We start from the raw sequence: 27,124 nt of genomic DNA on the forward strand, positions 1-27,124 counted from the left end.
GGATGCGGCCGCCGCGGTCCCGCCCGAGGGTCTCACCTGGGGGTCGCTGCCCGACGTCCCCCCCGCTCTGACCCTCCTCTCTGGCAGCACCTGCACGGCCGGGGTGATGGTGTGTGGCACAGAGCCCTGCCCAGGTACTGCCGGTATTGGATGGGGGTCCTGGGGTGTGCACGGTGATGGGGGACACACAGTGCTGGAGGGGACACACGCTGGGGTGCACCGTGTCCCCCCGCCCAGGGGAGCCACCCCTGCCTGGCCTTGCCACAGTGACAGCCCCGGCCTGGAGGGTCCCGGTGTGGGTGTCCCCAGGATGGGTGCCCAGGGTGGGTGACTCTGGTATGGGTGTCGCTGGGGTTGAGTGTCCACGCAGTGGGTGCCCTCAGGGCTGGCACCTTTGGGTGTTCCTGCAGTGGGTGTCCCCAGGGTGGGTGCCCCCAGCAGCTGCCTGACCCCGAAGTGGGAGCGTGGGGATGTGGTGGGACCAGGTGGGCTGAGGAGATGGGACTGCAGGGGGCAGCAAGCAGGGAAAGGGGTCAGGTGGCACAGGGGGGCAGAGGGTGGCATAGGGTGCATGGGGTGGCACAGGATGGCAATGCAGTGCAGTGTGGTGCCATGTGGTGCCATGGGGCAGAGCAGATCCCCCAGGGCCCCCTTTCCCACGGGCTTTAAGTGTCGGGGCTGGTGTTGGCACTGGTGTATCACTGGCTAAAGCCCCCGCTGCCGGTGAGGCCAAGGCGCCCCATGCCATCCTGCTCTTCCTCCCGTGCCTGCAGAGGTGCCGTGGGGTGCACAGTCCCCGTGGGGTGCGTGGTCCCCATGGGGGCCCTGCAGCGTCTCATGCGGGGGGGGCGAGCGGCTGCGCCGGCGACAGTGCCAGCAGCAGGTGTGCCCAGGGCTGGGCCTGGAGAGCCAGATCTGCAACACCCAGGTGTGCCGGGGTGAGTACCAGCCTCCCGCCCTTCCCTGCACCCCAGCCCCACAACGCAGCCCCCCAGCCCTGCTGGTGCTGAGCCTGGTGCTGATGCAGAGGTGGGCTGCCCGGCGGGGCGGCTGTACCGTGAGTGCCAGCGTGGCGAGGGCTGCCCCTACAGCTGTGCCCAGCTGGCCGGCCGGGTGGGCTGCGTCTGGGGGGGCTGCCAGGAGGGCTGCCACTGCCCCCCCGGCACCTACCTGCACCGCGATGCCTGCCTCTCGGTGAGCCCCTGCACCCCGAGGTGCTGCTCCCCCAATCCAGACCCCCCTCTGTGGGGAGACCCCCGGGTGCTGCCTCCTCCTGTGCTGGGCTGGGGGGAGGTGCTCGTCCCTGCTCACTGGGGGGGCCCAGATGGGAGGTTCCCAGAGTGCTGGGTGTTCCTTGGGGTGGTGAGTGCTGCTTGGGGTGGTGGGAGCTCCATGGGATAGTGGGTGGTTGTCTGGGTAGGGGGGACTCCTCGGGTCTATGGGTGCTCCCCAGGATGGTGGGGGCTCCCCAGGGTGATGGGTGGTCCCTGGGGCGCTGGGTGCTCTGCGGGACTTTGGGTGCAATGCAGGAGTGTCCCTGCGTGCTGCCGGCGGAGCTCCTGCAGGAGCTGCAGAACGGTTCTGCCATCCCACCGGCCTCCCCTGGCCTGGGCACCCACAGCCCCCCGCTCATGCCGGGCCAGGAGCTGCCCCCGGGCAGCACCATCCACTTGGGCTGCACCAACTGGTGAGTGCCCGGCACCTGCTGCCTGTCCCTCTCACCCCTTTTCCCATCCCTGTCACCCCACTGCCCATCCCTGTCACTCATCACCCAGCCCCTGCCCCACGGCCCCTCCCTGACGCTGCCCCCCCCGCAGTACCTGCCTGCATGGCCGCCTGCGCTGCTTAGAGCCGGGGTGCCGGCGGGACGGGGGGTTCGGGCCCTGGGGCCCCTGGAGCCCCTGCTCCCCCAGCTGCGGGGGGCAGGGGCTGACGATCCGCCAGCGCGGCTGCACCGACCCCCCGCCCGCCAACGGGGGCCAGGACTGTGTGGGACCCCGCACCGACAGCAAGTACTGCCAGAGCCCCGACTGCCCCGGTGGGTCACAGCCCTGTCCCCATCCCCTCTGCCATGGGTCACATCCCCCTCCCCGTCCCCTCTGCCCCACGGGGTCGTGGGTCCCACTGCCCCAGCCCGGTGTGGCTGGATCCCCCCCAGGCGTGGAGGTCGAGGGGTGGGGGGGGTGTCACGGTGTTTGCTCTCCCCCCACAGTGGTGACCGTCCCCACACCGGAGCCCAGCCCCACTGTCCCAGGTGAGGGCTGTGCAGGGAGGGGGACACCACCTTGGGACCCCCGACTCGGGGAGGTCCAGGATTTCGGGGGGACTCATGCTCTTGGTTCACGGGGTGGGGGGCTTCATCCCGGCGCAGGCGCCGAGGAGGAGGAGGATTTCGGCCCCTGGTCCCCCTGGACCCTCTGCTCCAAGACCTGCACCCTCCCCGAGGCGCCGGCCACCAAGAGCCGCAGCCGCTCCTGCCGCCGGGCCGGGGGCTGCCGGGGGGAGAGCGCCCAGCAGTGGGTCTGCAACCTGCCCCACTGCGCAGGTGGGGCTGGGGGGTCCCCCTGCCCGGGCTGGGGGCGCTGCCAGGCTGTGGGTGCCATCCCCGCTGTCCCCACAGCTGCTCCCCCCTGCCCGGACGGGCGCTGCGCCGGCCAGGACTGCTGGTGGACGCCGTGGGGGCCGTGGGGCGGCTGCTCCCGCAGCTGCGGGGGCGGGCAGCAGCTCCGCCTGCGCGCCTACAGCCCCCCCGGGCCGGGGGGCCGCTGGTGCCCCGACATCCTCAGTGCCAACAGCCAGAGCCGCGTCTGCAACCCCCAGGCCTGCAAGGGTGGGGGGCCGGGGGGGAGACGGGGGGCCCGGGAGGGGCAGCATGGGGGGGTTGGCGAGGCTGACTGGGGGGATTGGGGAGGGTTTAGGGGGGCAGCATGGGAGGCTGGAGCCAGCATGGGGGGGCTGGCTGGGGGTCAGTGGGGGGAACTCGGGGGGGAGTGGTCTGGGCAGAGCCCCCCGTTTGATGCCCTCTCGGCACATCGGCAGTGGATGGCGCCTGGTCAGCCTGGAGCCCCTGGTCGCGGTGTGACCGGACGTGCGGGGGGGGTCGCTCCATCCGCAGCCGCTCCTGCACCCGTCCACCCCCGAAAAACGGGGGGCAGCCCTGCCCCGGCGAGAGGCACCACCTGCGCCTCTGCAACCCCCAGCCCTGCGGTACGGCACGGGAGGGGCGGGGGGCTTGGGGGGACCTGGAGGGACCTGGCAGAGCATGGGGTGCACGAGGGGCTTAGAGGGGGCACAGGGGACACAGGGGGCTTGGGGGGACCTGGGAGGGTACAGGGGCGGCAGGGGGCCCGGGGGAGACCTGGGGCGACCTGGGAAGGCATGGGGAGCTTGGGGGGGCACAGAGAGCTGCAGGGGGCTCGGGGGCTCACTGGGATGCTGATGGCCGTGCTCTGCAGGGAGGGGCTGCCCGGCCGGCATGGCGCTGGTGGCCTGTGCCAACCGCTGCCCACGGCACTGCCGAGACCTGCAGGAGGGTCTGACCTGCGGGCAGGATGAGCACTGCCAGCCCGGCTGCCGCTGCCCCAACGGTGAGTCCTGCCTGCGCCTGCACCCCCTGTGCCCCCACCTGAATGGCAGGGTGCTGGGGGGGTCGGGGTCCCCCCCCGGGCAGGGCTGGGGGTGTGTGTGTGTTCTGCAGGAGCAGATGTGCGTGCACATCTGCACACCCATGCACACACATACATGTGCCCGGAGGTGGTCACTGTCCCACACCCTGTCACCAACCCCCCCCGTCCCCACAGGCACTCTGGAGCAGGACAGGGGCTGCGTGCCCCCCACCCACTGCGAGTGCACAGATGCAGAGGGGCACACCTGGGTGCCTGGGAGCCGTCACCACGATGGCTGCGAGAGCTGCACCTGCAGTGGGGGCCGCCTGCGCTGCACCCGCCAGGGCTGCCCCCCGGCCCCCTGCCACTGGAGCCGCTGGAGCCCCTGGGCACCCTGCAGTGTCACCTGTGGGGATGGGCAGCAGGCCCGCTTCAGGTGACATGGCACCTGGAGGGGCTGTGCGGGGGACACAGCACCCAGGGAACTTGGCACCTGCAGGACACACACAGCACTCAGGGGACACACAGGGCACCCTGGGGACACAGAACCCACAGGTGGCTGCAGGGAGGCATATGGCACCCAGGGACAGGCCACGGAGGGGACATGGCACCTGGGGGACACACACAGCACCCAGAGACGGGCTGAGGGGGAGTGGGGGACAGAGCACCCAGGGAACATGGCACCCAGGGGGAGCATACGACACCCAGGGGACACACATGGCACTCAGGGGACTTACAGAGCACCCAAGGGACACAGCACCCATGGGGGCTGCAGGGCGGGATACAGCACCCAGGGACTGGCTGGGACACACACACACAGCACCCAGGGAACGTGGAACCCAGGAGGGGACACACAACACCCAGGCGACACAGCCCTCAGGGGACATGGCACTCGGGGATGAGCTGTGGTGGGTGCCAGCCAGGCCCCTGCCCTCACGGCCCCCTGTGTCCCTCTTGTGTCACCCACAGGACCCCCAGCCCGGACTCGGGGGATGGCGAATGTGAGGGGCCGCAGGAGCAGAGCCGGGGCTGCACGGGGGGGCCCTGCCCGCCCCTCTGCCTGCAGGCAGGCAGCGAGAGGCACCTGGGGGACAGCTGGCTGCAGGGAGAGTGCCGGCAATGGTCGGTGCCAGGGGGTCGGGGGGGGGCAGGAGCCCAGCTGCACCCCCAAACCCACCCACCCTGTGCCCCTCCCACAGCACCTGCACCCCCGAGGGCACCCAGTGCCAGGACATCCCCTGTGACAGTGAGTACTCCCCTACCTGCCTGTGTCCCCCCGCCATGGCACCCAGCCCCTGCCAGGTGTCCCTGGGGATGCCAGGACCATGTAGCTCCCCCAAAGGTTGATGCAAATCTCCTGGGACCCCCAAACCTCGTGGGAGGCCACGGGTCAGGACGGAGGGGACCCCGGGCACCGCTCCATGTCACGGCGGTGATTTTGGGGTGCTGCGTCCCCAGGGTCGGGCGGCTGCACCTGGGGCCCCTGGAGCCCCTGCTCCCGCTCCTGCGGCACCGGCCTGGCCGTCCGGAAGGCTGCCTGTCCCTGCCCGCCCCCCAGTGCCCCCAGCGCTGCCTGCAACCACAGCCACAGCCCGCACCAGGAGCTGGAGGCCTGTTACCTGCGCCCCTGCCCAGGTAGGGGGCCGGGGTGCCCAGGCTGGGAGATCAGTGGGTTCCCTGACCGCCATCACCGCGTCCCCTGCCTGCCCGCAGCCACCTGTCCCTGGAGCCCCTGGAGCTCCTGGAGCCGTTGCTCCTGCCAGGCCCCGCGGCAGCACCGGCACCGGCACCGGCAGGGACCCGCCGGCTGCGCCGGGCTCGACGTGCAGAGCCGACCCTGCAACACCTCAGGGTGCTCGGGTGAGCGACAGGGCTGCGGCGGCCCCGCTGCCTGCACCTTGCCCGTCCCCTGTGCCCCCGCTGCCTGCACGCTGTCTGTCCCCTGTGCCCCCGCTGCCTGCACCCTGTCTGTCCCCTGTGCCCCCGCTGCCTGCACCCTGTCTGTCCCCTCTGCCTGCACCCTGCCTGTCCCCTGTGCCCTGCTGCCTGCACCCTGCCATCCCCCTGCCTGCACCCTGCCTGTCCTGTGCATTAGCTACTCCCTGCCCGGTCCCTGCACACCTGAGATCTCTCTGCCTGCTCCAGCCCATCCCCGCGCCCTCACTGGGATCTCCCTGCCCACCCCTGCGTGTCTCCTGTGCTGCCCGCCCCCTCCCCGTCCCAGGCGCTGCCTGGGGTGCCTCTGCCCGTGTCGCGGCTCCTGCCTGACCCGTCTCCCCCGCAGAAACCAGCTGTGCCCACCCCTTCCAGTACCAGCCCTGCGGCGCCCCCTGCGAGCGGCTCTGCTCCAGCCTGCAGCACCCCCAGCTCTGCCCGCAGCCGCCCCCCTGCCTGCCCGGCTGCGCCTGCCCGCAGGCAAGAGCGGGCAGGGGTGGGCAGGGGGCTCCGGCACTGGGGAGGGGCTCCGGAGGGAGCGTCCCTGGGGATGGGATGGGGACGGGGACAGTCCCACCGGGGGCGGGGGCAAGACCTGGGTGCCACCATCCAGCTGGCACTACAGAGGCAGGAGGGGTGGGGGGTGCAGGGGGGCACCTGCCAACCCCCGCATGGTCGCCTGTCCTGGCAGGGGCTGCTGGAGCAGTCCGGGGGCTGCGTGCCCCCCGCCCAGTGCGGCTGCCTGCACCCCGGCGGGCCGGGCGGCCCCCAGCCCCTGGCTGCTGGCGACACGGTCCTTCTGGGCTGCAAGGAGTGGTGAGCGGGGCCGGGGGGGCAGCCTCACACGGCGGGGGGCGGGCGGGGGGTACACCAGGGCTGGTGGGTGCTCACCCACTTTCTTCCTCCAGCGTGTGCCAGAACGGGACCCTGCGGTGCAGCAGCGAGGGCTGCCAGGGTGAGTGCGGACCCCCGCGCACCGCGGAGCCCCCGCCCTCGGCAGCAGCTCGCCAGCCTGGCCCCAGCCCCTCCAGCCCCTCCTCTCTGCTCAAGGGCCCCCCCGCGGGGTGGGCATCTCTCTGCCCACTGCCTGCCCCACGCGGGTGGGGGCTGCCCGTCCCCCCGGCTGGGGATTCCCCAGAGGCTCCGTGTCCCCTCAGGGCTGCTGCCGCTGGGCCCCTGGTCGGAGTGGTCACCCTGCGGCCCCTGCCTGCCCCTGCCCGCCCTCGGCCCCGCCACCCTCGTCCAGCTGCTGGCCCCGCCGGGGAGGTGGCCGGCGGAGGGGACACGGGTTGACGAGACACTAGCAGAGGGGACACTGGCGGGGGGGACACCGGCGGGGGTCCCAGCCCTGGCCGCGGTGCAGCATCGCTACCGAACCTGCCTGGACCCCCAGACCGGGTTGCCCTGGGCCGGCGACAAAGCCGCCTGCTCGGCCCAACTGCGGCAGGAGCGGCTCTGCCCGGACTCCCACGTCTGCCAAGGTACCCGGGGGCTGCAGGGTGCCGTGGACACCGGGACGGGAGAAGGGTGTCCCCACGGGGCAGCTGATGCCCGTGTCCCGCAGACCCCTGCCTCTGGAGCCCCTGGGGTCCCTGGGAGCCCTGCCGGAACCCCTGCAGCGGGGGCTACCGCCTGCGGCAGCGCCAGCCCCAGCACCCGGCGGACAGCCGGCGGTGCCGTGGTGCCCACTCCCAGACCGAGAGCTGCAACACCGACGTCTGCCCAGGTAACCCCCACCCAGCACCCCCGCGTCCCTGTGTGCCGTGGAGAGGCCGAGGCGGGTGCCGTGTCCCTGTGCACCCTGACACCCGCCCCGCGCCCAGGGGAGACGTGCGGGGAGCGGGGCCGGGTCTTCACCGCGTCCTGCGCCAACGGCTGCCCCCGCGCCTGCGCCGACCTCTGGCCCCACGTCCAGTGTCTGCAGGGGCCCTGCAAGCCAGGTACGTGACCCCCGCCGCTGCCTGCACCCCCCACCACATAGGACAGCCCCCTGCCCCACACCCCCATCGCAGCCGTGACGTTCCCTGCCCCACAGCTCCGGCTGCACCGTGGCACACGGGTGCACTCACACCCTGCTCTGTGCATCCGCGCGGCAGAGCCCCCCCCGCCCACCAGGGGCTCAGGACCACCCGCAGCACCCATGGGTGCAACCCTGCTCCTCTCTGCCCCCGCAGGGTGCCGGTGTCCCCCGGGACAGCTGCTGCAGGACGGGGCGTGCGTGCCCGTTGCCGAATGCCGCTGCGGGCTGCCCGCTGCCAACAGCAGCCGGGAGCTCCGGCCGGGACAGGCGGCCGAGCTGGACTGTCACAACTGGTGGGTGCCGTGGGGAGGACGCGGTGGCAGGACAGGGACAACCGCGCCCCGTGGCACAGCCCGGGGGTGGGATACTGATGCCAACGTCCCTCCTGATGCAGCACCTGCGAGAACGGGACCTTCTCCTGCCCAGCCGTGGCGTGTCCGTCCTACGGACCCTGGTCACCGTGGGGACCCTGCTCCCGCAGCTGCGGTGGCGGTAACACGTCCAGGCACCGTGGCTGCCAGGAGAGCGCCGGCGGGGTGCCCTGCGATGCTGCCGGCACAGAGGAGACGGCTGATTGCAACCCACAGCCTTGCCCTGGTGAGTGCCACCGCGGTGAGACGGCGGGACGGCGGGACGGTGACATGGTGCTGAGCCCGCGCTGCCCCTGCAGCCAGCTGCCGTCTGAGCCCCTGGTCCCCGTGGAGCCCCTGCACTGCCAGCTGCGGCGGGGGCACCTCCGAGCGGCACCGGGAGCTGCTGCCGGAGCCGGGGGGCCGGGAGGAGCCGTGTCTGCTCCAGCCGCTGCTGCTGCACCGCGTCTGCAACGTCCGCAACTGCTCACCGGGTAGGGGGGTCTCAACCAGGCTGGGGTGGGGGCAGCCTTCGGGGTGCCGGGGAGCTGCAGCTTTGCTGGTTGTGCCGCAGGACGGGGGGGGCTCCCTGCTGCAGCCACCCCCTCCTCACCCCGCAGAGTGCCCCAGCGGGCAGGTTTACGGGGACTGTGCCAACGCCTGTCCCCGTGTCTGCACTCACCTCCACCCGGGGACACAGTGTCTGCCGCAGACCTGCCAGCCCGGCTGCACCTGTCCACTCAGCCAGGTACGGCTGGGCTGCCCGAGCCCCCCCTGCAGCCCCTGGGGACCCCACTGCCACCCACTACCTTGGGGACTCCACTACCACCCACCACTCGGGGACTCCGCTGCCACCCCGGGAGAGGGGATTCCCGGTCACCGCCGCGTGCCCCATAGGTTCTGCAGGATGGGGTCTGTGTCCCTCCCGAGTTGTGCCGCTGCCGGCTGCCCCCCACCCTGCCCGGGGCCCACAACCTCTCGCAGGCGCAGCAGCAGCAGGAACACGCCCCAGGCAGCCGCCTGCAGCACCGCTGCAACATCTGGTGGGTGCCACAGCCCCTGGCATCACCCCGCAGCGGTTCACCGGCTGAGCTGGGGCGCTGGAAGCTCAGCAGGGGCTGGGTGGGCTCTGACCCCCCCTTCTCTCCGCAGCGTCTGCATCCGCGGCGCCTTCAACTGCTCCCAGGAGGACTGTGATGGTGAGAGACCCCTGTCCCTGTCCATGTGTGGTGGTCTCCACACCGCAGCCACCAGGTCTCACCCCGTCCCCCACAGTGGACTGCCTGTGGTCCCCGTGGTCCCCCTGGTCCTCCTGCTCGGTGACATGCGGGGTGGGCGAGCAGCTCTCCCACCGGCACCCACTCCGGCAGCGCCTTTACGAGGGGGCAGAGTGCCTGGGCCCGTCCATCCGCCGGACCCCCTGCAGCCTCCCCGACTGCCGTGAGTCCCCCCGCAGTCCCTCAACCCTTGGAGGTGGCAAGGGAGGGGACAGAGCTGTCACCTGCAGGGTGCCAACCTAGGGCGGAGGCAACAATCCAGGCACCGCGGTGGTGCCAGTGCTGGTGATGGTGACAGTGCCATGCCCTGTGCCACATGCAGCCTGTCCCATGGGCGAGCGCTGGCAGGGCCCTGACACACCTGCTAGCTGCGAGCAGAGCTGCCAGGACATCTCCAGCGAGCTGCCGCGCAACTGCAGCGGGGCCCTGTCCCCCGGCTGTGCCTGCCAGCCCGGCCGCTACCGCAACAGCACCGGCCACTGCGTCCCAGCCGTGCTCTGCGAATGCTGGCACCGGGGGCAGTTCCACCAGGTGAGCAGCGCCCGGGGGGGTGCCCCTCGTGTTGGGGGGGTGCCCCGTTGCACCCCCTCCGGGCTCAGCCGTGTCTCCCCCTCGGCCAGGCTGGCAGCGAGTGGCAGGAGGAGTGCGAGACGTGCCGCTGCATCGACGGGCAGGCTGCCTGCACGACCGGCTGTGCCCCCCTCACCTGCCCCGAAGTGCGGGGGACTTGGGGGTGGGGGCGCTTTGGGGAGGGGGGAGGAGGCATGCATGAGGAGGGCACACTGGTGAGCAGGGGGCACTTGTGGGGAGGGGCACTCGTGGGCAGGGGGCAGATATGGGGAGGGGGCACATGTGGGCAGGGGGCGTGTGCGGGCTGGGGTTCCCACGGGCAGGGGGCACATGTGGGCGGGGGACTGACGGCACCGTCTCGGCAGGGCGCGGTGAAGGTTCGGGAGCCGGGCAGGTGCTGCCCCGTCTGCCGGGAGGAGTGGCCGGGTAAGGTCCCCGCGGCCCGTGGCGGGGCTGGGCACTCCCGGAACCCGCGGCCTCTGCCCCGCGCTGCTGGGGGGAGGCGTTGAGGCAGCGCGGGCAGCACCAGCACCGTGTCCCCCCCTTGCAGAGGAGCCGTCCTCCATGTGCCGGCGCCTCACCGAGCTGCGCACCATCGCCAAGGGGCCCTGTGCCCTGCCCGCCGTCGAGGTCAGCTACTGCGCCGGGCGCTGCCGCTCCCGCACCAGCGTCACCCCCGAGGTCAGCGGCACCGGGGGGCTCGGTCGGGCTCTGCCCGGGGCTGAGGGGGCAGCAGCGGGGGGGGTCCCCGGTGTCGCCCCCCCCCCCCCCCAGCAGCCACGCGTCCCTCGGGCAGGAGCCGTACCTGCAAAGCCTCTGCGAGTGCTGCAGCTACCGCCTGGACCCTGCCAGCCCCGTCCGCGTCCTGCACCTGCCCTGCCCCGGCGGGCGGGCCGAGCCCGTGGTGCTGCCCATCATCCACAGCTGCCAGTGCAGCAGCTGCCAGGGTGAGAGGGGGGGCCGGGGTGCGGGCAGGACTGCCCAGAGGCGCAGGGTCCCGAGTCTCTCTCATCCCCTCTCCTGCAGGCGGGGATTTCTCCCGGCGCTGAGCATCCCCAGGCTGGACGCTCCCCCCCACCCCAGCGGCGGCACCGCCGGCATGCTCCGGTTCTCCGAGCCCTGTCCCGGTCTGCAATAAACCTGAGGGAGCAGCCCCCGTGTCTGGCACCGGGAAGAACTGGGTGGGGACCGGGGGGTGGGGAAACCTTGGGAGGGACCGGGAAGGGCTTGGGAGGGACCAGAGAGACTCGGGGGGTGACCGAGAAGGACTCGGAGAGGACCGAGGAGGATCGGGGAGGGACGAGGCGGGGGGCACCAGGAAGGACCGGGGAGGGCTCGGGGTGGGGAGCGGGAGGGATGGGAAAGGGCTTGGGGTGTACCGGGAAGAGCTCGAGGGAGACCAGGAGGGACCGGGAAGGGCTCGGGGGTACCGGGAGGTATCGGGGAGACCTGGGGAGAAAAGTTCGAGAGGGACCAGGAGGGGCCGGGGAGAGACCGGGGTGGTGTCAGCGGGAGGGATGGGGAAGGGGCTGTGGGCGACCTGGGAGAGCTCGGGAGGGACCAGGAAGGGGTCAGGGGGGCCGGGAGGGACCGGGGAGGACAGAGAGCGATGCGGGAGGCGGAGGGGGACACCGAGAAAGACCGGGAGGGGTTCGGGGGGTGGGAAGGACCGGGGGGAAACGGGGAGGGCCGGGGGGGCACCAGGGAGAGCTCGGGGGTTGCCAGGGACCGATCCGTTCACCCGGCCGCAGCAGCCCCAGCCCCGGCGGGCGGGTGTCCCTAAAGAGCTGCTGCCCCCATGGCAGGTACGCAGCCGGGGTGCTGCCCCACGTCCCTCTCCCTCCTCAAAGCCTCACTAAGTCTGTCCCACTGGGACAGACAGTTCCGGGGGATGCTGGGCAGAGGACGGCAGCACCGAGCTGTGGTGACCATTAAAGGTTTCGTTTGGTTACTTGGGTTCTTTGGTTTGGTTTGTGTTTTTTGGTTTGGTTTTGTTTGTTCTTAAACAGAATTTGATGCGTGGCAGGCTGGTCACAGAGCCTGGCCACTTGCCCTATAAATCGGTGTCACTCGTGCCACCGCAGCAGGGGACCAGCCGCGCACCCCGGCTCAGCCACCGGGACCGGGAGGGGAAGGCGGGGGGGCCCTGCCGGGCTGGGGGCATCGCCGGGGGCCGCAGCCCACGAGCAGAGGGAAACAGCAGCGCTGCTGAGGGGACAAGAACGGGACAAGCGCGGGACCCCCCCGGCCAGCACTCACCGCCCCCCGAGCCCCGCTCCGGCCACACCGGACGGTCAGACCGCCGGCAGGTCCCGGACCGGATTCCCCGACGCGCGGATCGGGAGCGCAGGGAGAAGAACGGGCAGAACCCTCTGGGGACACCGGCCACCGACAAAGACAGCGCGGCCCCGCGATTCCTCACCTTTAAAGTCATAGCATAGACTCATAGAATGGCTTTTGTTGAAGGGCCCTTCTCAGCTCCCCCAGTGCCCCCCTGCCCTGAGCAGGGACATCTGCACCAGCTCAGGTTGCTCAGAGCCCCGTCCAGCCTGGCCTGGGATGTCTCCAGGGATGGTTCAGCCACCACCTCTCTGGCCAACCTGGGCCAGGCTCTCACCACCCTCAGGGCCAACAATTCCTTCCTCATGTCCGGCCTGAATCTCCCTCCTTTAGTTTAAACCATCACTCCTTGTCCTATCATAACAGGCCCTGCTCAAAAGTCTGTCCCCATCTTTCTTATGGGCCCCTTTTAAGTCTGGAAAGGCCACACTAAGGTCTCTCCGGAGCTTTTCTTCTCCAGCTGAACACCCCAACTCTCTCAGCCTGTCGTCCCAGCAGAGCTGTTCCAGCCTCGGATCATTTCTGTGGCTCCTCTGGCCCCTCTCCAGCAGGGGGGTCTCACCAGAGTGGAGCAGAGGGGCAGGATCCCATCCCATAGAATAATGTATAAAACAAGTGATGCACAACACAATCGCTCACCCCCCACTGACCGATGCCCAGCTTGTCCCTGAGGCACAGCTCCCCCGGGACAGGTCCCCCAGTGTCTCTACTGAGCATGATGCCATATGGTATGGAATGTGCCTTTGGCCCTTTGGGGCAGCTCTCCTGGCTGTGCCCCCTCCCAGCTGGCAGGGCCTCAGAGAATCATAGAATCACAGAATCACAGAATGTTAGGGATTGGAAGGGACCTCAAAAGATCATCTAGTCCAATCCCCCTGCCAGAGCAGGAACACCCAGGTGAGGTTACACAGGAAGGCGTTCAGGTGGGTTTTGAATGTCTCCAGAGAAGGAGACTCCATAACCTCCCTGGGCAGCCTGTTCCAGTGTTCCGTCACCCTGAAAAGAGGCTGAAAAGTCCTTCACTGCTCAGCAACAACTAAACCATTCTCATTCTAAATCCAAAATACAGCTCTAAACCAGCTACTAGGAAAAAAAGTAACCTTGTACCAGCCAAAACCAGGACACCCCCCCCCAGCCACCCCCATCCCCTCAGGGGCAGTTTCAGGGGGCACTGGGCTGCGGAGGCGGCCGCAGGCTGGGGGTGCCGTGGGGGCACTGGTGACCCAGCATGAGCCCCTCGGCCTGAAACTGCTTCTCGCAGCCGCTGCACTGGAAGGGCTTGGCCTCTGCCCGACCCCCCGCCCGGGATGGACCCCCCTTCTCCTCACGGCCATTGCCTGGCAACGCCAATGGGCCCTGGTGAACCCGCTGGTGTTTATCTAGGTGCTGCCTCTGGCAGAAGCACTTGCTGCACTCCCCACACTTGTAGGGCTTCTCCCCGCGTGGACCCGCTGGTGGTTGGTGAGGCTCTTCTTGTGCCCGAAGGCCTTGAGGCAGCAGGTGCAGCTGAAGGGCTTCTCCTCAGTGTGGATTCCCTGGTGTCTCACCAGGTTGAACTTCTCCTGAAGCGCTGGCCACAGTGGTCACAGGCAAAGGGCTTCTCCCCGGTGTGCAGGCGCTGGTGGTTCAGCAGGTTCTGTTTGTGGCTGAAGCTCTTGCGGCAGTCAGTGCAGGTGAAGGGACACTCTCTCATATGGTTGCGCTGATGCTTGATTAGCTGCTTCTTCCCCCTGAAGTGCTGCCCACACTGGTCACAGGTGAAGGGCTTCTCACCTGTGTGCATGAGTCTGTGCCACAACATTTGATTCTTCTGACTGAAGCTCTTGCCGCAGTCAGGACAGGTGAAGGGCTGCTTGCCCATGTGGATTTGCTATTGTGTAACCAGGTTGTGCTTTTCCCCAAAGTGCTGGCCACAGTGGCCGCAGGCAAAGGGCTTCTCACCACTGTGCCTGTCCTGGTGGTTCAGCAGGTGATGCCTGCGGACAACCCATTTGCCGCAATTGGTGCATCCGTGTGGGTCTGCATGGAGACGGCCAGCACTGTCTGTTGCTTTAAGCCCTTATTGCCTATGGGGCACATCTGGACGATCTTCACCAGCAGCAGGGGGCTGGGAGGAGGGCGAGAAGAGGATGCCCCAGTGGATCCCTATAGCTCACCCCCCACCAGCTGTGGGCTAAGCCCCCCACTGCCTCCCACCCAATTTGTGCATCCCCAGGAGCAGGACAGTGGGTGCCAGCAGCCCCTTGGGACACCCTCAGTACCCCTCTGAGTCCAGGGTCAGCGGCTTCTGAGGAGGAAAGGCCGGGTCAGCGCTGGGGCCGGGACAGGCACGTGGGACCCTCCCCATGGGGAATGGCACAGGCACCCGCCAGCCCCCCACCCTTCCTGGCTGCAGGACACAGCTGGCGGGGCAGCAGCTCCCTGCACCGTGGGACGGCAGACAGACCTCACCGGGCAGCACCGAGCACCTGGGGCCAAGGGGACGGTGCTGCTGGAACCCCCCGCCCCCACCGCAGCCCCAAACACCCACCTGGCCCAGGGCTCTGGTGCCCCCGCCGCACCCCGGGGGGGTCTGGCATGCCCCAGACCAAGGGGGACTTGCAGCTCCATTTCGCTTCAGCACTGCAGGAATGGGGACGGTGCTGCCAGGGCTTTAGCAGGGAGCTCTAGGGAGGTGAAATCCCGAATCAATGGAAACGCGCAGTTTCTGCCCATCCCTCTGTCCCTCCCCGGCCCTTCCCAGCAGCGCAGGGCAGGCTCTGGGCTGGGGCCGCGTCTCCTGCGCTCCCTGCAGCCTCGCTCGGGGCCTTGGGGCCTTGGGGCTGGGCCAGCTCCAGCCTCTGCAACAGCTGTGCACATCTGCATGGACGGCATGGGCATCCCCGGGGCTTCCCCAGCCCCCGCGCACACGGGGATGCTCGTGTCCGTTCTACAGGCTGGCTCAGATCTCCCCCGGCACCCCCGCACACAAAGCTGCCCACGGCGGCCGTGCCCAGCGAGAGGTGGTGGCACGGGCAGTCTGCTGGGACATGGGACACGAGATGTCTGCATGTGCTGGGGAGCCACAGGGATGGGCGCTCTGAACGACCCGGAGACACAGACTCCGAAACGTGACAAGGCTGAGAGGCTCTGAGATAGAGACATCTGTGAGCAAAGCGGCAGGAACACTCCTTGTCCCCCTGTTCCCCAGCCTGCTCGCAGGGGAGGAGCTCTCGCAGGGCAGTGATTTAGGGTTCTGCTTACTACAGAATGGCCTTTATATCACCCAAAGAAAAGTGCGAGTTAAAAGAGTTGGGTGGCAGGTTCACTCTATCATTTTCTGCATGGAGGAAATAAGCCAAGCCGAACGCTGCTGACCTTCTCTCCAGGAGCCTGGTAACCGTTTGTGAAGCAAACTTGCAGGTGACTTCTCTCCCTCATAACCATTTGCTCCAGAGTCTGTACTCTAGAACTCTGGAAGCAAATTTTCAGGCGAGGCCTTACGACCATTCATGGAGCAAACTTTCAGGCAACAGAATGCACAGAAATTAAAAAAATTAATGGAGTAGAATAGCAGGAGGGGTGGCTCAATGTGGGGACCTGCACACGGGTCCAACCAAGCCCAGAGAGCCATAGATTTTTATATCTTTACAAACCATTCGTACCATGATTCAGTCCAATAGTAATATTTCAATTTGGGGTCTTCTTGCTTCTCATTGGATCTTTTTCACTGATCTCAGATGGGCCTTTGTTCTGTTCAGCTGTAGATATTGTTTATAGTCTATAGCCTTGCAGGTGCTGTTTTGTCTGTAAAGTCTCCGCATTGGCCTTGAAGTCATTCTTTTTTCCCCAGCAAACTGCAAACCAAACCGGATCTTGCAGCTCCTCAGTGTAGTTTGTAGTTGCTTTTGGTAACTACGAGCAGGACTTCACAGCTTAAGATTTCAGCCAATTCAGCTTATTAAGTAACATGAAGCAGAGAGTATATTAAAAATCATACAACCTTATAATTCCAGGTGATTCATTAGATTTAGTTGGCATTCACTTAAGCTAAAGGATTGATATGAAACTTGAGTTGGGCTCCTCCAGTGACCTGTGAGTAGCAAAACCATCTCCACACAGCCAGCTATTCAGCAGAGAGCTCACAGCAGCTCCCCCAGGCCGTCACATTTATGGAAAAAAGCGGTTGGCTCGCAGTCGAATCGCACACGGAGGGAAAGGTCCGCACGAGACCCCCTGCACCCACCACTGATGGAGGTTCAGCTGCCGTTCCGCTGCCCTGGGGGTCTCCTAACAGGAGTTCTTGGCCCGGCTGCAGCTCAGGCCGTTCCCTCCTGTGGACTCTGGACCAAAGCGCTGCTGGTTTGTCTTGGGGGGCTCGAGCGCACCCGCCCCAGGAGCGGAACAGCCCGTGGTGCGGTGTGAGCGCTGCCCAGCGGGACCGACCGCCGCCCTGTGGGACCAACGCTGTTTGCAGCCCAAAGCCAAAGCGCAGCCCCAGCCCAGCTGGGCTGGAGCCTTGAGCTGCATCCCAGCCAGGAGCGGGACATCAGCTCCCGGAGCGACCGCCAGCCTGTCCTGGGCTGGGCTGGGACAGAGCGAATGGCTGACGAGCCAGTCGGGGTGACTCCTGCTCGGCAAAGACAAACCACCTGTGCGATTGCTTTTGCTCAGGGACCTGGGGGCACTTGGTGGGTGACGCAGAACGACGGGGAGCGCGATGTGTGCCCACCCTGGTTTTGGCTGGGACAGAACCGATTCTCCTTTCAGTAAATTTTCCTTTCAGTTACGATTCTTCCTCAGAACTGCACGTTCTGAAGTTGGCTACATTTTTTCAGGCAGCATCTGTTCCTAGAGTTGATAACGGTCGATGTTTACAGCTGGTCCTAAGGTACCCGTAGGAATGGTACGCAGAAAGGGCCCTGCTTTTACTTCCGCCACTAGAAACCGAGGTCACTGCTCAGCTGCTTCTGTTCCACAAGGGAAAGGGTGTAAAAGGGCCGCGCCTGCGGGGAGGAGCGGACAGAACAGGTGACCCGCCAGTGACCAATGAGGGTTCCATCCCACGCACGTCAGACTCAGTTTAAAGGTGAGGAATCGCGGGGCCGCGCTCTCTCCATCAGTGGCCGGTGTCCCCAGAGGGCTCTGCCCGTTCCTCTCCCTGCGCTCCCGATCCGCGCGTCGGGGAATCCGGTCCGGGACCTGCCGGCGGCTGCGCTGGAGCGTCAGCGCTGCGACCCCCGCGCGCCCGTGCGGGGCGGCCGGAGCGGGGCTGGGGGGCGGTGAGTGCTGGCCGGGGGGGTCCCCGCTTGTCCCGTTCTTGTCCCCTCAGCAGCGCTGCTGTTTCTCCGCTCCTTTGGCGGCGGGGGCTGAACCGCGGCAGAGCCCAGTGAGGAGCGGGAGCCCGCCGGGCCCCGGGGAGCAGAGCGAGGCCCCCGGGGGGAGCACGTTGGCGTGGGCGCCAGCTCGGGGCTGTCCCCAAGCTGCGGCGCTGGCGCTGAGGCGGCGAGGAGAGAGGGGGGCGAGCGGGGAGAGCCCCGCCGTGCTCCTGGCGCTGCCGGGGCCGGGCCGGGCAGCGCCCCCCAGTCCCGCTGAGCCGGGGGCGCTTGTGGCTGCAGATGGCGGTGACGTTCGAGGACGTGGCCCTCTACTTCTCCCCCGCGGAGTGGGCAGAGCTGGCGGGCTGGCAGCGGCGGCTCTACCGGGAGGTGATGCTGGAGAACTACGAGATGGTCGCCTCGCTGGGTGAGGACTCTCTCTGGCGCTGCTGGGCTGGGCTGGAGCCGGAATTCAGCTCTTTAGCTGAGCCGGAGCCCTTGGAAGGGCAAATCCAGCTGTTGCCGTTGCTGCCCGAGCGCTGGCGTAGCGGCTGTGATGGCAGGTTTGACCCTGCCGGGCAGCGTCCTGGAGAGCGGTCCTGGGGGAGGAGAGGGGAGGGGATGGGATGGGATATAAGGGGACAGGATAGGACAGGGTGTTTCAGGGGCAGTGCGGGCGAGGGGGCTTCTCTGTGTGCCCCGCACAGGCTGGGCCGCCGTCAAGCCCGAGATCATCTGCAAGCTGGAGCGAGAAGAGACGCCGTGCGTGCCAGACCCCCCCGGGGTGCGGCGGGGGCACCAGAGCCCTGGGCCAGGTGGGTATTTGGGGCTGCGGTGGGGGGGGGGGGTTCCAGCAGCACCGTCCCCTTGGCCCCAGGTGCTCGGTGCGCGGTGCTGCCCGGGGAGGTCTGTCTGCCGTCCCACGGTGCAGGGAGCTGCTGCCCCGCCAGCTGTGTCCTGCAGCCAGGAAGGGTGGGGGGCTGGCGGGTGCCTGTGCCATTCCCCATGGGGAGGGTCCCACGTGCCTGTCCCGGCCCCAGCGCTGACCCGGCCTTTCCTCCTCAGCAGCCGCTGACCCTGGGACACAGATGGAGGCTGATGGGATCCCCGAGGGGCTGCCGGCACCCACCGCCCTGCTCCTGGGGGTGCCCAAGAAGGGCAGGAGGCAGCGGGGGGCCCCAACACCCAGACGGGCAGGTGGGAGGCAGGGGCGCCTCTCAGGGGAACCCCATCTTCACCCCTTCCCAGCCCCCCGGCCACTGGAGAAGCCGCAGCCCTTGTGCCCCAAGTGCAACAAGAGCTTCAAGCACCGGTCAGCGCTGTCCGTGCACATGCGGAGCCACAGGGGCGAGCGGCCCTTCAGCTGCACCAACTGCGGCAAGAGCTTCGTTTCCAAGCAAGTGCTGCTGATCCACCAGCGCCTGCACACGGGGGAGAAGCCCTTTGTCTGCAGCCACTGTGGCAAGAGCTTCAGGGAGAAGAGGAACCTGATCAGACACCAGCGCATCCACACAGGGGAGAAGCCCTTTACCTGCGATGACTGTGGCAAGAGCTTCAGTTCCAAGCAAGTACTGCTGATCCACCAGCGCATCCACACTGGGGAGAAGCCCTTTGTCTGCAGCCACTGTGGCAAGAGCTTCAGGGAAAAGAGGAACCTGATCAGCCACCAGCGCATCCACACTGGGGAGAAGCCCTTTGTCTGCAGCCACTGTGGCAAGAGCTTCAGCCACAAGAGCAGCCTGGTCACTCACCAGAACATCCACACCGGGGAGCGCCCCTTTGTCTGCACTGAGTGTGGCAAGAGCTTCAGCAGGAAGAGTGGCCTGATCAGCCACCAGCGCATCCACACTGGGGAGAAGCCCTTTGTCTGCAGCCACTGTGGCAAGAGTTTCAGGGAGAGGAGGATCCTCATCAAGCACCAGCGCATCCACACTGGGGAGAAACCTTTTGCCTGCACTGTCTGCAGCAAGAGCTTCAGTTGCAAGAATGATCTGCAGATGCACCAGCGCATCCACACTGGAGAGAAGCCCTTTGTCTGCAGCCACTGTGGCAAGAGTTTCAGGAAGAAGAGGAACCTGAACAAGCACCAGAGCATCCACACTGGGAAGAAGCCCTTTGTCTGCAGCCACTGCAGCAAGAGCTTCAGGGAGAAGAGGAACCTGATCAGCCACCAGTACATCCACACCGGGGAGCGCCCCTTTGCCTGCACGGAGTGTGGCAAGAGCTTCAGCAGGAAGGGCGACCTGGTCAGTCACCAGCGCATCCACACTGGGGAGAAACCTTTTGCTTGCACTGTCTGCAGCAAGAGCTTCAGTTGCAAGAATGATCTGCGGAGGCACCAGCGCATCCACACTGGGGAGAAGCCCTTTGCCTGCAGCCACTGTGGCAAGAGTTTCAGGGAGAAGAGGAACCTGAACAAGCACCAGAGCATCCACACTGGGGAGAAGCCCTTTGCCTGCAGCCACTGTGGCAAGGGCTTCAGGGAGAAGAGGAACCTGCTGAAGCACCAGCGCATCCACAGCAGTGAGAAACCCTTCACTTGCACTGAATGTGGCAAGAACTTCAGCCAGAAGAGCAAACTGGCCTGTCACCAGCGCGCACACACCAGGGAGCGCCCCTTTGCCTGCACTGAGTGTGGCAAGAGCTTCAGCCGGAAGAACCACCTGGTCAGCCACCAGCGCATCCACACTGGGGAGAAGCCCTTTGTCTGCACTGAGTGTGGCAAGAGCTTCAGCCAGAAGTGCAGCCTGATCCATCACCAGCGCATCCACAGCTCTGAGAAACCTTCACCTGCACAGAGTATAAACTAGGGGACAGGCTAACAAGGGGGGCTATTTGGGTCTCTGTGTGAATCATTCTTACTCAAGCCTTCAGTTTTTCCTTTGTGCTGTTCTTCTGTGCAGTAATTAATAAGGTGAACCTTGGCATGAAACTTAATAACTTTGTCATACCACTGTTAAACTTCATGAAATTCATTTGATTTCATTGAACTCTATCAAATTATTGTTTTATCTCCACAAAACATATTGCTGCTTCTCTCTTTTGAATGATGTGCGTTCCACTTATCTACCCCCTCCCCTGCAGAATCTTGTGCATCTCCAGTCTCCTCGCTGAAAAATCCTCGATTTGTTATGAACATTGCTCAGCAACAACGAAAACATCCATGTATTATCAGCATTCTGATGATACTAAATCCAAAATACAGCCTTATACCAGCTGCTGGGAGGAAAATTAACTCTATCCCAGCCAAACCAGGATTTATATTTCACCATTCCCCCCACACTGCAGAGCCTTTGACCGCTTGTCTTGCTTGATTGCAGTGCGTTTCCCATCCATGGATAACCTGTGCAACGGTGCCCGTGGTCAAGTCCACCCCTCGCTCACGAGCCCATCATATGTTGTATTCCTTGGTGGCCTGAGGCATCATGGGCTCGCTTCTCTGGGCCAGCAGTGGCTAAAGCCAGCTGGGCACCTTTCAGCTCTGCAAACTGGCTCCTTTCACCTTCTCCTCCAGCAGCTGCTGCCACTTAGGGCTCCCTGCAGTGACTCTCTGACTCCTCTGCTTTCCAGCAACAGCACAGGACCCATCAGGGAACAGGGCATATTGCTTCTCATTTTCTGGCAGTTGATGGTACAGTGGGGCCTCTTCGCCCACGTCACCTCATCCTCTGGCGATATTCCAAAACCTTGGCCTTTGGCCAGTCCATGATCACTCCCAAGGTTCCTGGTGACTGGGGTTTCCCATTCACACCTGTTCTGTGCTCAGTGCGACCCACCTGCTCCATGTAGCATCAGTCACAGGATGTGTAGAGGGGACCCTCCCTTTGACCACCCAGCCCAGCACCAGGGGTCGGGGTGCCAGGAGGAGCTCTGCTTGTGTACCAGCCGCTTCCAAAGCGGCTCGAACCCCTTCATACGCTGCCAACATCTCTTTTCCAGCTGGAGCACAGCGGGCCTCAAATCCTCTGTATCCCTGACTCCCAAACCCCAGGGGTCGACATTGAGTCTCCCCTGGTACTTTCTGCCAAAGGCTCCGGGTAGGGCCATTCTCCCTGACTCCGATGCACCCGTGTCTCCTAAAGCCTCCTCCTGTGGGTCTGATGTGTCAGGCCATCGAATCCACACAGTCCAGTAAACCCAGTTGTCCCTTTCCCCCGCCTGGCTGGAGGCAGGGCCCCTCTGGTCCCCATCACAGTATTCGCTACTCACTTCTTGTAAATATGAATCACAAGCCCCCTCATTAGGATCAAGAGGAAGATAGCCCTCCCTGCTGGAGATGGGAGCAGCAATTCTCTTGGAAGAACCCCCATCTGTGATTGCAGCTCACGTTCCTGTGCCTCCAGGGTGGAGGTAGATTTTTCATCCCACTTCACCATGTCCTCTCCAAGGTCACAGAAGTAAAACCACAGAGTCACCCATGCTGTGTACCCACTATATCCCCTCTCTTGAGCAGAGGAACACCTACTGCCAATAGCTGAGATACTGGTACATACTGTGGGGAGCTGGACCGATCATCTCTGAGTTGCTGGAAGTTCCGGGACAGTTTCTCCACAGCCAAGACGAGGGAGGAGGAAAGTTTTTCTTCATATTCTGAGAGCGGGCTAGCAAATTCATCCAGTGTTGGTCCCTCAACGTCTTCCCCGGTCAGTACTGCCAACGAGTTGGCATGCGACAATGGTGTGTTCCATACAAACTTTACAATATGGAATGTGTGCACCGGACTTCATCTGGGTGTCTGAGAACTGCTCGCTGTCCAGGTCACCACAAATCACCTCCAGCACGGCCGATTCCCTCAGGTGCTGGACACCTCTCTCCACGGGGTTCCATGTGCCTGGGTGACGCAGAACATCTTCCTTCAGGGACAGCTTTCCATCCCAGCTGACAGGAGTCGCCTCCAGCGCCTGAGGCCTTGTGCCCCTTTTCCCCCCATCGCTTTGGCGATGCCCCTTCCCTGGAAAGGGATCCCAGCTGCTTGGCTTCCCCACCCTCCCACTGCAGCTGCTGGCCCTGTTCTCCCAGCACCGGAGCAGCCAGCTGACAATGTGCTCGCCTGAACGACGGCTGAAACCGCTTCGCACGTCTCGCAGCTCCCTCAGGGATGGGGATCGAGTGGTTACTGTCTCCTCTTCCTCTTCTCACGACGGCCCTGCTTTTGTATCATCCCTTACTAAACAACTTGCCTTTCGCTTGCAAGTGTTTGCCCAGTTTGTCAGGACTCAGGTGAAGCTCCAGAGCACGGGAGGTGCCCACTGGTCCAGTACTTGCCCAGACCCTCCCGCACACTCTGCCACTCATAACTGTCCAGCCTCGAGGCAGAGCTCTGGGCGATACCTTTAAATAGTTGTTTGACCCTAAACAAGACCAGAAGCACATCCAGGAGACACAGCAGCAGGAGCATGATGGCTTGAACATCCCAAGGATGGCTCCCAAGGTCTGGAGATGACAACGATGCTGAGTACAACTACCAGATTACTCTCAGGACAAGTAATATTATCAAATAATATTCTATTGTATTCTAAATCCAAAACACAGCTCTGTACCAGCTGCTAGGAAAAAAAGTAAATTAACGTTGTCCCAGTCAAACCAGGACACCCCCCACCAGCCACCCCCGCCCCCTCAGGGGCAGTTTCAGGGCGTGCTGGACTGCAGAGGCGGCTGCAGGCTGGGGGTGCCATAGGGGCGCTGGTGACCCAGCATGATGATCTCATCCCAAAAACGCTTCTTGAGGCTGCTGCACTGGAAGGGCTTCTCCTCCGCCTGCCCCCCCTGCTGGGGATGGAGCCCCGCTCTCCTGACAACAGCCCTCCCGCATCGCCCGCAGGTCCTGGTGAATCTGCTGCTGGTTCTGGTTGCTGCTCTTGCCACGCTCCCCACACTTGTAGGGCTCCTCACCAGTGTGGACCTGCTGGTGGCTGGTGAGGCTCTTCTTGTGCCCGAAGGCCTTGGGGCAGCGGGTGCAGCTGAAGGGCTTCTCCCCAGTGTGGATGCGTCGGTGGCTGATCAGGTTGTTTTTCTGCCTGAAGTGCTGGCCACAGTGGTCACAGGCAAAGGGCTTCTCCCCGGTGTGCAGGCGCTGGTGGCTCCGCAGGCTCTGCTTCTGGCTGAAGCTCTTGCCGCAGGCAGCGCAGGTGAAGGGGCGCTCCCCGGTGTGGATGCGTCGGTGCTTGATCAAATGGTCCCTCTCTCTGAAGCACTGGCCACAGTGGCCACAGGCAAAGGGCTTCTCACCTGTGTGCACACGCTGGTGGCTCTGCAGTTGATTCTTGTGACTGAAGCACTTGCCACAGTCAGGGCAAGTGAAGGGCTTCTCGCCGGTGTGGATTCGCTGGTGTCTGACCAGGTTGAATTTCTGCCTGAAGCACTGGCCACAGTGGCCACAGACAAAGGGCTTCTCCCCGGTGTGCACACGCTGGTGGCTCAGCAGGTTATGTTTGTGGCTGAAGCTCTTGCCGCAGTCAGTGCAGGTGAAGGGCCGTTCGCCCATGTGGACGCGCTGGTGCTTGATCAAGTGGTTCTTCTCCCTGAAGTGGTTGCCACAATGGTCACACGTGAAGGGCTTCTCACCTGTGTGCACGCGCTGGTGGCTCAGCAGTTGATTCTTGTGGCTGAAGCTCTTGCCGCAGTCAGGGCAGCTGAACGGCTTCTCACCCGTGTGGATGCGCTGGTGGCTGACCAGGTTGTGCTTCTCCCCAAAGCGGTGGCCACAGTAGCCACAGCTGAAGGGCTTCTCCCCCGTGTGCAGGCGCCGGTGGCTCATCAGATGATGCTTATGGCCAAAGCACTTGCCACAGTCGGCACAGGCAAAGGGACGCTCTCCTGTGTGGATGCGCTGGTGGCTCAGCAGTTGATCTTTGCGGTTGAAGCTCTTACCGCAGTAGGTGCAGCTGAAGGGCCGCTCGCCCCTGTGGCTCCGCATGTGCACGGACAGTGCTGACCGGTGCTTGAAGCTCTTGTTGCACTCAGGGCATGTGGTGGAATTCTGCTCCAGTGGCCGGGGTTCCAGGACGGGCTGCCCTGATGGGCCTCCCTGCATCACACCCGGCTTGGGCACCCCCAGGAGCAGGGCAGTGGGTGCTGGAATCTCCTCATGGACAGACTCGATCTCCTGCTGCACCTGGACATCTTCAGCTGCTGGGGAGGAGAGGCCGGGTCAGCGCTGGGGCCGGGACAGGCACGTGGGACCCTCCCCATGGGGAATGGCACAGGCACCCGCCAGCCCCCCACCCTTCCTGGCTGCAGGACACAGCTGGCGGGGCAGCAGCTCCCTGCACTGTGGGACGGCAGACAGACCTCACCGGGCAGCACCGAGCACCTGGGGCCAAGGGGACGGTGCTGCTGGAACCCCCCGCCCCCACCGCAGCCCCAAATACCCACCTGGCCCAGGGCTCTGGTGCCCCCGCCGCACCCCGGGGGGGTCTGGCACGCACGGCGTCTCTTCTCGCTCCAGCTTGCAGATGATCTCGGGCTTGACGGCGGCCCAGCCTGTGCGGGGCACACAGAGAAGCCCCCTCGCCCGCACTGCCCCTGAAACACCCTGTCCTATCCTGTCCCATTATATCCCATCCCATCCCCTCCCCTCTCCTCCCCCAGGACCGCTCTCCAGGACGCTGCCCGGCAGGGTCAAACCTGCCATCACAGCCGCTACGCCAGCGCTCGGGCAGCAACGGCAACAGCTGGATTTGCCCTTCCAAGGGCTCCGGCTCAGCTAAAGAGCTGAATTCCGGCTCCAGCCCAGCCCAGCAGCGCCAGAGAGAGTCCTCACCCAGCGAGGCGACCATCTCGTAGTTCTCCAGCATCACCTCCCGGTAGAGCCGCCGCTGCCAGCCCGCCAGCTCTGCCCACTCCGCGGGGGAGAAGTAGAGGGCCACGTCCTCGAACGTCACCGCCATCTGCAGCCACAAGCGCCCCCGGCTCAGCGGGACTGGGGGGCGCTGCCCGGCCCGGCCCCGGCAGCGCCAGGAGCACGGCGGGGCTCTCCCCGCTCGCCCCCCTCTCTCCTCGCCGCCTCAGCGCCAGCGCCGCAGCTTGGGGACAGCCCCGAGCTGGCGCCCACGCCAACGTGCTCCCCCCGGGGGCCTCGCTCTGCTCCCCGGGGCCCGGCGGGCTCCCGCTCCTCACTGGGCTCTGCCGCGGTTCAGCCCCCGCCGCCAAAGGAGCGGAGAAACAGCAGCGCTGCTGAGGGGACAAGAACGGGACAAGCGGGGACCCCCCCGGCCAGCACTCACCGCCCCCCAGCCCCGCTCCGGCCGCCCCGCACGGGCGCGCCCGCCCCGCCCCGGCCTCTTATACTCGGCGTGACGTCATCGGCCAGCAAGTCCCTCTTTGGCCACTGCGGGTCACGTGTCCCGGCCGGGGCTCCTCCCACCGCGCTGTGCCCATTCACTGTGGCCCAGCCCAGCCCGGGGCGTCACCCACCGCGTGTCCTGGGCCACCCCGGGCCCGGACTCGCCCCCCAGCCGAGCCAGCAGCGCTTTGGGCCAGAGTCTCTTAACCACCCACCCTCCCCAGCAAGGAAAGGTAATAGGAGGATAAGGGAGAGAGACTTGCAAGTCGGAAAAGTTAACAATGCTTTACTAATGCTACTAATCAAATAGTTGCCATTGTGGCAAACCGGTGTGCAAGCTGTGGGAGCAACCCCCTTGCGCCCTGGCACCGGAATAAACATACCTGCTTTATAACTCATCTCGGGTTGTAGAGTTTATTCTGCACGTCAAGTATAAGGTTGTGTGATTTTTAATATACTCTCTCCTTCATGTTACTTAGCAAGCTGAATTTGCTGAAATCTTAAGCTGTCAAGTTCTGCTCATATTTACCAAACTTGCATCTACTTCCTATACACAAAAGTGGCTCCAGATTACAGCGAACACCGTCGAGATCAGGTTTGGTTTGCACTTTGCTGGCAAGAACGGAATTGACTGGGGAGAACATGATGACTTCAAGGCTAAAACAAAGATATTAGGGACATCTCCGAGACAGGGGCTGCTCTGCACTGTGCTGGGAAGAGAAGGATTCACTTGGACAAAGCAGCAACACAACGTGATGGACTATAAACAATATCTAGAGTAAAACAACACAAAGGCCCATCCGAGATCAGTGAAAAAGATCCAACGGGAAGCAACGAGACCCCGGAGTCAACTATTGCTCTTGGACTGACTTGTGGTGTGAGGGGTGGATAAACAGTCTGTAAGGTGTAAAACCCAGGGATTTCTGTGCTTGGCTGGGCCCTCTGTGAAGGCGCCAGCTCCAGCCAACCCTCCTGCTATTCTACTGCAATAAATTACTGATTTCTACGAACTCTGATGCCTGAGAGTTTGCGTGGACAGACCTGGGATCCAGACTCTGGAGCGACCTGGCACCAGCCCCCTGGAGGGGAGGTGAGCAGCTGAGATGCAGAGTGATGAAACTGTGAAATCCCAGCCAAGCGATATAAAGAATGGGGTGTGCACACATAACCTGTGGCCATAAATACATATAAACCCTGACCTGTTTCCCCTTACCCTCTGTGTCTCTTAGACTTGAACCACTGACCAAGTCTGGGGCTGAGTTTGCATCCAGCTGCACCCGGACTCGTCTCTGAGAAGCTGAGAAAGCAAGAGGGTCCATTCTGAAGCTCATGACCCAATGAGAGGGCCTCCCTCTGCCCGTTTGCAGCCTGTTCCCACAGAAACCACCTGAAACAGCCCTCACTCCATTCTGCTCGGCACATTTCCTCCCTGCAGTAACACTGAAC

General features: G+C 64.8%; 3 protein-coding genes across 5 annotated transcripts in view; 2 read left to right on the forward strand and 1 right to left on the reverse strand.

Annotated features, from left to right (window-relative positions):
• Positions 1–27,124, reverse strand: part of LOC135986331 (uncharacterized) — an 84,515-nt gene that overhangs the window by 33,085 nt on the left and 24,306 nt on the right. The window contains 4 exon segments of the mRNA XM_065630308.1: positions 13,463–13,539; positions 13,542–13,564; positions 13,645–13,928; positions 23,261–24,347. Coding sequence (XP_065486380.1) covers positions 13,463–13,539; positions 13,542–13,564; positions 13,645–13,928; positions 23,261–24,347 — 1,471 coding nt within the window.
• Positions 311–10,806, forward strand: LOC135986294 (SCO-spondin-like). The gene is made up of 35 exons (XM_065630245.1): positions 311–323; positions 774–938; positions 1,028–1,194; positions 1,530–1,687; positions 1,818–2,038; positions 2,213–2,254; positions 2,372–2,545; positions 2,621–2,830; positions 3,040–3,207; positions 3,456–3,587; positions 3,801–4,041; positions 4,575–4,727; positions 4,805–4,851; positions 5,064–5,240; positions 5,319–5,465; positions 5,890–6,020; positions 6,232–6,356; positions 6,449–6,495; positions 6,698–6,778; positions 6,887–7,021; positions 7,105–7,266; positions 7,364–7,480; positions 7,715–7,853; positions 7,955–8,157; positions 8,231–8,404; positions 8,531–8,658; positions 8,808–8,953; positions 9,063–9,109; positions 9,186–9,350; positions 9,510–9,718; positions 9,808–9,903; positions 10,123–10,183; positions 10,308–10,438; positions 10,554–10,704; positions 10,784–10,806. Exons 1-35 carry the CDS (start codon positions 311–313, stop codon positions 10,804–10,806), a joined length of 4,686 nt encoding a protein of 1,561 aa, XP_065486317.1.
• LOC135986205 (gastrula zinc finger protein XlCGF26.1-like) lies at positions 17,211–20,899 on the forward strand. 3 transcript variants are annotated; one of them, XM_065630073.1, is made up of 4 exons: positions 17,211–17,358; positions 17,695–17,821; positions 18,102–18,209; positions 18,463–20,684. In XM_065630073.1, the coding sequence occupies exons 2-4, from the start codon at positions 17,695–17,697 to the stop codon at positions 20,202–20,204; spliced, it is 1,977 nt and encodes a 658-aa protein (XP_065486145.1). In that variant the 5' UTR covers positions 17,211–17,358; the 3' UTR covers positions 20,205–20,684. The 3 variants fall into 3 exon arrangements, with proteins under 3 accessions (XP_065486145.1, XP_065486144.1, XP_065486146.1); XM_065630072.1 differs by having other exon boundaries at positions 18,460–20,680; XM_065630074.1 differs by lacking the exon at positions 17,211–17,358 and having other exon boundaries at positions 17,744–17,821; positions 18,137–18,209; positions 18,460–20,899.

This window comes from Caloenas nicobarica, chromosome 2, assembly GCF_036013445.1.
Source record: "Caloenas nicobarica isolate bCalNic1 chromosome 2, bCalNic1.hap1, whole genome shotgun sequence".
Classification (NCBI taxonomy): domain Eukaryota; kingdom Metazoa; phylum Chordata; class Aves; order Columbiformes; family Columbidae; genus Caloenas; species Caloenas nicobarica.